General features: G+C 51.1%; 1 protein-coding gene across 6 annotated transcripts; it reads right to left on the reverse strand.

Annotated features, from left to right (window-relative positions):
- Window positions 1–208: 208 nt before the first annotated feature.
- On the reverse strand, window positions 209–6,920 carry LOC118590391. 6 transcript variants are annotated; one of them, XR_004945738.1, is made up of 5 exons: window positions 6,492–6,920; window positions 5,387–5,605; window positions 2,922–4,069; window positions 1,427–1,649; window positions 209–871 (listed from the first exon to the last, which is right to left on the reverse strand). XR_004945738.1 is itself a non-coding variant. In XM_036198358.1 (3 exons), exons 1-3 carry the CDS (start codon window positions 2,853–2,855, stop codon window positions 566–568), a joined length of 606 nt encoding a protein of 201 aa, XP_036054251.1. In that variant the 5' UTR covers window positions 2,856–4,688; the 3' UTR covers window positions 209–565. The 6 variants fall into 6 exon arrangements, 1 of the variants encoding a protein (XP_036054251.1); XR_004945737.1 differs by having other exon boundaries at window positions 1,434–4,069; XR_004945734.1 differs by having other exon boundaries at window positions 1,427–4,069.
- Between the last annotated feature and the right edge of the window lie 301 nt (window positions 6,921–7,221).

Below are 7,221 nucleotides of genomic sequence, written 5' to 3' on the forward strand. Positions count from 1 at the left end.
GCGAGGGGAGTGGAGCGCAGGAAGCATGGGCCTGTGGGATTAGCGGGCCGGAAATCCTCCAAGAGACTTGAACTCCTAAGCCTATTTCTCACCACCAATGGCGTGAAACTCTGTAGGGACAGCCTGTGTAGCTCAAGCGGGTAGGGGGTGGGGAGGGTAGAGCGCCAACCCCTAGACTTGGGGAAAAAAAATCCTGCAAAATCTACAAAACATTTATTTGAGCGTGCCTGTGCGCCAACAAGGGGCCGATGCTGCCACCTGCTGGGCACCTGGGGAAGGGGAATTTACGGTCACCCATGGAGGTCCTCCCAGGGTCTGGACACTTACAGGAAGAAGCCTTTACATACCAACTACCTAGGACCAGAGTTTATTAAGCCGATGCTCTGTCGTACAGGAGGTTACTAGATTTTTTAAAGACGTGATGTCTTCTCAGAAACTGGGATGCTCCTGTGTCTGTGTAGCAGTACCAGGGAACGCAGGAGATGGATGGGCACGGCCAAGGTCGCAAGTCTGGAGAACAGCCAAACCCGATTCTAATCCAGGTATCTCTAGCTCCGCAGTGGGCCTAAGTGGCGTCCTGGGAAAGATGGAGAGGGATGGAGAAGGAGAGCAGACAACCCAGTGAGGGCCCAGTGGGGCCCCAGATAGGTCCACTTCTGGTCTCTCCCTCCCAAGTGCTTTGCCCTCTTTGGGGCATCCGTGGGCCTGTCTTCTCTGTGTCAGTCCTCCATGCCAGCCAGCTCTCCTCCAGTACCAAGCTGGGAAGTCCAGTCTCATAGGGTGGAGAACCTAGATGGTGCCTTTCCAGAAATGTGGGACAGGACAGCAGGACTCCAGACCCAGCCTGGTGCCTGGGCACACCAACAGTCATCTAGAGAAAGGAGGCCAGACTTGAGTCAAGGTGCTACAGCTTACATGACCAGAGAGCAGACAGGGGGTCATGTTGGAGAGTGGACCAGGAGACCTTCTATTGGGTAGAGGTGGGGAGGGGGCCCTGAAACAACCACTAGCTGGGGTCAAGGGCATGGCCGACTACTACCAGGTAAAACCTTCAATGGAGGGCACATCCCTTCTGGGCTCTGCCGTTTCTTGGCTTCACGATCTTGGGCAATCTCTTTCCTGTCTTTGGCCTCCTTATCACTCCACACAGTGGGGCCAATAGTATTCCTGACTTCGTTAGGCTCAATTGAGACCCAAGTGCAAACGTGCATGAAGCCACAAGCACACAGTGGGCCCCCGAATACCATGCTTGGAGGTAGCCTTGCCTCAGTGCCTCTTCAAGGTTGAAAAGCAGGCCTTGTGTTGTGATGCTTCTGGAGAACTGGGGAAACTGAGTCACTGGGCCAGGAAGTACCTAAATCCAGGCTTCAACCTGAGTCACAGCCCAAATGCTGGAAAAGCTCCTCCTAGCCACCCCCGGAAATACCTCACACCTAGGTGACTGGCTTCCTCTCCCTGCCTTGCCAGTCAGGCAGATGCTGGCACAGGAGCCCATGACAGTCAGGGCAGGCTCCATTCCAGAGGGCTTGCGTCTTTCTAGAAGACAAGGATCTCTATGGCTTCTGCAGTGAGGAGCAGGTTCACAGTAGTGGAGGGCTTCTCTTATACCAGATGGGTACCCTGGCTCCATTAGCATTGATGTTCCCATCCTATAGAAGAGGAAACAGTGGCTTGCAAGCATGGGTTAATTTGCCCAGGTCCTACAGCTGTGTTGGGGCAGGACTTGAGTTCACCCCTGTAGCACCCCACCGAGAAAGTTCTAAGTGGGCTCCCACAGCTCAGCTCACTCCTGCAGAGCAGGCTGGCTCAGAGGCTCAGCAGGAAACCCTTCCCATCCCATCTCCTCAGAACTGGGACAAGCTTTGACGTCAGCAGGTCCACATTCCTGCCCTCTAGCCCTGGGTGGGGTGTTGATTTCCTCCCTCCAATGTTGGTATCACAAACAGGAAGCTGGGTCATGTGGGCAGGCCTGGGCTGAGGGCTTGGGAGGACAGGGTCAGCATTACCACCAGAGCTCTCTGTTTCTAGCAGGCGGCCTACGCTCCTGGGGGGTTGTGTGTAGGGGGGTCTGTTCTAATGTGACAGAGGGTCATCCTGTCCCCCAGAGCTATTCAGAGGGCCTTCAATGACCACACTACCTGTCTTGGTCCTCAGAATACTTACATTCCCACAGTATTTGGCTACCTGCTTCTGCTCGAAAAGACATGGGAAGAGCTTTGCCGATGGAGCCCATGGAGCTGATGACGCATTACACTGACCATGGACTTCACATGGCCTTGAATTCTTCTCATGAGCCCTTGGCAGATTAGGCCACTAACACACTAACAGGTCAAGTCAGTGGTCCCACAGCTGTGGGCTTGAATGGAACAGAGATTTGAATTTAGGCAATGTGGCCTAGAGTTGGTGCCCCATGCTGACCAGTACCACCTCCCGTCCTCCTTCCTCCTCAGCTCAGCCGCCTCAGGCTGTCATCTGGGAAAATGCAAAGTGGAAGGCACCTGTTTGGGGCTAACTTCCTCCATGGCTCCCTACCACCCCCAGGCTCAAAAATCATGCCCTGATCTTTGCTGCCTCACCTCTAGCTTGATTTCCCCTTTAGATGTAACAAGCTAATCTGATCCCTGAATCCAACTCTTTCTACCAGGATTACCTTCTGTAGAGAGGAATCCCAGGGCACAGAGGGGAAAGGTTTATACCAGCTCACAAAACCAGTCCCTGTGGGTCTGTCTAGTCTAATGTCTTCCATGCAGAGGTTCCCAAGTGTTAGCTTGCACTCACCGGGTAGCAGGCCCAAATGGCAGCTTCCCAGGTCCCAGCCTGGAGGTGAGGGATTTTGGCCCAAGTACCTGTAGCATTCATTGGTGGTCTTCTGGGATGAGTCTGAGCACCCTCCAGTCCTTCCCAGGCCAGGGATGGCTTACCTGATAACCTCCAGTTGACACAGAAGTCTCAATATTTATATGGGGCTCTGTTCATCCAAGGCCACCAGCCTGGCCCTCCTGCAGCAGCTTGACTTGTTAAGACCTTTCCTTGGACTCTGCAGCTGCCTTCCCATGTCACTGTCCTCACCTTTCCACCCACAAGTGTGTTTCCCACACCCCAGAGAGGACTGGTACAGAGCAGTGACTTGTACGGCTGTTGGTGTATCAGAGCACTCCGGCATCCTGTGGGGAGACATGGATTGCTTGGTCCATGTCCCAGTCTCCGGCAAGTCCAGATGCTGCTGCTGCTGTTCTGCTGACTATGCTTTGAGCATCACTGGTGTGGAGGAAGCCAGGTGCAAGGTGAGTGGTAGAACAGTTGAAGGCCACTGACTCCTGGATACTGCAGGCAGGGGCTGGTTTCTCATCTGTGGACGTGAACAGCAGGCTACCAACTGCTATGGTTATAAGGACTGCAGGGCACACGAGGGCTCAGAACGCTCATGCCACCAGCTCTTTTCACCAACATTTGCTGAGCAAGCACTGTGTCCCTTCTCCCTCATCCTCAGGCTCCAGTTCCTATGGGTAGGATGGATCTTTCCACTGCCCTGAGGAACAGACTGTCCTATGGGCATGGATGGGAAGTGGTACAGGAGGGGCCAAGCCAGGGCTTGGTCTCTAGTTAACCAACCGTGCTTAGCCCTGAAGGAAGAGACCCCAGGAACCCAGTTTCTCCTCCTGAGTAAGGAATCCCTTCAACGTTAGCAGCCTCCACCCCTTACCTACAGTTACTATAGCCTTTACACACCCAATAGAATATTCCATCAAGCGATATGGAAGAGCAGCCTAAGGGAATCTCACACTAGCCCACTCTGTCCCACTTGGGATAAGACTCATCTCTTGGCCACATTCCATGCTGGGTGCTATGCTGTCAGCTGCTGAGTATCTGTCCCGGTTTTCAGATCAACTGTGCATCCTGATAATGCTCGTTTTAAATGACCCTCGGGAGACTGTAGATGTAACGGTCTTAGCCGGACTGGAGAAAACTTCAGTACAGGAGATTTAATAATGGGAAGAGACGAGGCTGCAACCTCGAAACATCACAGAGAAGCTGTGGGGTGCTTCCTTCAAGCAAAAAAGGTACAATCCTGGACAGTAAGAAAAAGACAATATGAGATTGGTAAGGTCCCTCAAGAACAAATCTGCCTGTGAATTTTCAGAAAAGGAAACTGAACAAGTTCTGGCTACAGTGTGTGGAGGGATGAGAAAGGCATACACACTGGAAAACTGCACAGGGCAGCTTGCAGTGTAAACTCATTGGTACAGTTAGGGGTTTCCAGCTGCCACTCACTGCAGGTTTTGGGCTGTCTACTGCCTGGGTAGGGTGAACTACAAAGGAAATCCGTTGAGTGCTTTCCCATGACACAGCGCCCTCTGGTGGTTGGAGCGTGTATTGTCACCGTGACTCCCAAAGCTGTTGCAACTGGACAGAACAGGAAAGGGCAGATGGAGTAACCACTGGCAGGGAAGGAGGCTGGTATGCTTAAGGGAGGGACAATTTGCAGTTCCTGAGCAGTGACCTGGAGGAGCTGCTGGAGAGGCAGTGGCCCAGGTCGGGAAAGGACAGAAGGACAAGGTGGTTGTTGTGGCAGAGGTCAGGATCCCACTACTAGGGAAATTGCTGAGGCGATGAGTCAGGGCTGGTTCTGAGACCCATTTTTATGGCTATCTAGGGGAGGGCTAGATTAAAGCCTCTGTGTGTGTGTGTGTGTGTGTGTGTGTGTGTGTGTGTGTGTGTGTGTGTGTGTGTGTGTGTGTTTGCACCCACTGATGATCATGTTCTTACCAGCCAATAGCGCCTTGCCAAAACACCAGCAAAGGCCCGGGAGAAGGAGTCCACAGTAGCACAGCAGCCACCACAGCATGTAGGAGGGACTAGCTGGCTAGTGACCAGTGATGCGTTGCAATGGCAATGAGGCAGCAGATGGTAAAGTGTCTGTTCATTAATTGTTCAAAAAATAATTAACACCCAGAGCTAATGAGAATGTGAAGGAGTGGCCAATGCTACATCGCTGGAGAAATGCTAAGTTGTTTCAGGCTTTTGTGGAATGTTCGGCCCATAGATCTCACTTCTTAGACCTTTGCATCATGTGTGTGTGTGTGTGTGTGTGTGTGTGTGTGTGTGTGTGTGTGTGTGTGTGTAATGTAGGTATGGAATTCTGAGACATGGTCTTATCCTGTAGCCCAGGCTGGCCTGGCACCCACCCATGATGATCCTGCCCAAGGCTCCCTAGTGCTGGAATTATAGGCCTGCACTACCATGCCTGGGCATCTTTGTGTTTCTTTTGAACTAACAGTTCCTTTCAGATTTTAACCTATGTAAACAGTTGAGCTAAAAGGACAGCTTTAAGGCACAGGAGCACTCTAGACAGCTGAGACATTTTGTATGCAACTCTAGTGCTTACCAACAGGGGTGGTGACTGAGTTATGGGGTGCTTGATGATGGAGTACTGTGTACTTCTTAAAGTGAATGATAAAACGATACAGCAGCAACCCAGAAATGCTATGCAATCTGGAGACCATCGTTATAGAGGAGGTGGTGGTCCGTGTGGCAGAGATGGCTGATGCCCTTCCTCCTGGAGACACCGTGTTGTGGGAGATTTGTTCACATTGACACTCTGAGACTGCCAATAAATTTAAATGTTGAATCAGAGGATGGAGTCAACATTCAGCTGGCCAGAATTAGCCATAGAGGTTTTGGAGGACTGAGATAGGAGGGCACAGGAAGTAGTAGGGAGGGGCTTAGGACGATGCCCTGGCTTTTCGACCTAGAATTGTGGAGAGGCAGGATCAGCTGATCATTCCTCTGTTGCTCTTTGGATCTATTATGTTTTTACCCCAATATCCAACTCCAAAGTTTTATTTAATAATAGAACAATATAAGTAACCACTTCACACCTGGGGAAATCCATCTCAGCTCTTAGCCATACTGCCTTCCAGAGTCTTTAGCATGTCCCTGTACTGGAAACTCAGCTGACCTGCCCAGTACTTCCTGCCCTCTTCTCTCTCTCCTTTTCTCTCTCTTCACTCTCTCACCTATAAAAATTCATCACACATGCACTTTCCCCTCAGCTACACACGTATACACACCATACTGACTTACATACTCTCAGTCATACAAATACACACTTCTTATACTCCCAGGCACTCATACAGAAACACACACAGCAGTCATACTCTACTTACACACACATATGCATTCCCTACGCACTCACTCACTCTTTATCACATACAGATGTACTCCAAACTTACTCATAAAGTATGAGTAACTCTCTCTCACGCAGTCTCTGCTCACTTAAATGACATCATTCTCTCACACACATACACAATCTATGAGTATATATATACACTCCACACATAAGTGTATCCTTTGTGACACACTCCTTACTCACTTAAAAGCCTGACTTATCTACTCCCTGTCATACTCACACACACTCACCCTCAATTTACACACCCACAACGATGTTAACCAACTTCCATCTCCACTCCCACACCGTTACTCACCCTTACCATAATTTGCATCTTTCACATATTCATCCTCGATCCTTGCTTATCTCCAGGTTCTCCCTTGTGCCTTCTGCTCTCAGAGGCAAGCAGTCAGCAACCTACTTTCTCCAAGTAGATCCTTTGAGAAGTCCGTTTGAGCGCTAGCCTTCTGAGGGCTGCCTTGGAGACATGGCGTCCCCAGTCTCTCGGGATGGAAGATAGTTCTCCCTCACCCAGAACTGGTTTTACAAAATGCTGCCTCTTTTTCGGTCTCCTCCCCTATGACCTTCTGGTTCTTTCCACGTCAGCAGCCACTGCTATTCTGTTGCATACACGGGTTCCTGTCCTCAGAAACTGCCTCACCTTTGACACCCCACTCCAGCTGTCTCCGAATCTACCACCACTTCTCACTCTCCCAGCCCATGTGCTGAGGAGGTACACTCTCCTCCTCCAACCAGCCTCTTCCCACAGTTCATTCCACCCTGCCTCCATCACTTGCTGCCCTCCCCATCTGCTCCCCCATCAATGGCCCCCATTCTTCTGCTGGCCTCTGCCATCTCCTGTGCCTGCAAAGTCTCAGGCTGGATGAGCTCACCCTCATTGTCCTCTTCAGCTCACAACAACAAATGCTGTCTGGGGCGAAAGAGAACCTTCAGCCATTGCTGGTGAGAAGAGAAGCCAGTTCCTCCATTAGGAAATCAGCACAGGGTAACTCAAGGATCTACAAACAGACCTACCCCATGACCTAGCCGTG

This window comes from Onychomys torridus, chromosome 8, assembly GCF_903995425.1.
Source record: "Onychomys torridus chromosome 8, mOncTor1.1, whole genome shotgun sequence".
Classification (NCBI taxonomy): Eukaryota; Metazoa; Chordata; class Mammalia; order Rodentia; family Cricetidae; genus Onychomys; species Onychomys torridus.

Excerpts from the sequence above, each read along its gene's own strand:
- LOC118590391 (XM_036198358.1), bottom strand. The coding sequence starts at position 2,855 with ATGCTACAGGTACTTGGGCCAAAATCCCTCACCTCCAGGCTGGGACCT. Across the intron at positions 1,650-2,778 it reads CCATTTGGGCCTGCTACCCG|GATGGGAACATCAATGCTAA; the intron begins GTGAGTGCAAGC and ends CCTCTTCTATAG. Across the intron at positions 872-1,426 it reads GCCAGTCACCTAGGTGTGAG|ATGACTGTTGGTGTGCCCAG; the intron begins GTATTTCCGGGG and ends TCCTTTCTCTAG.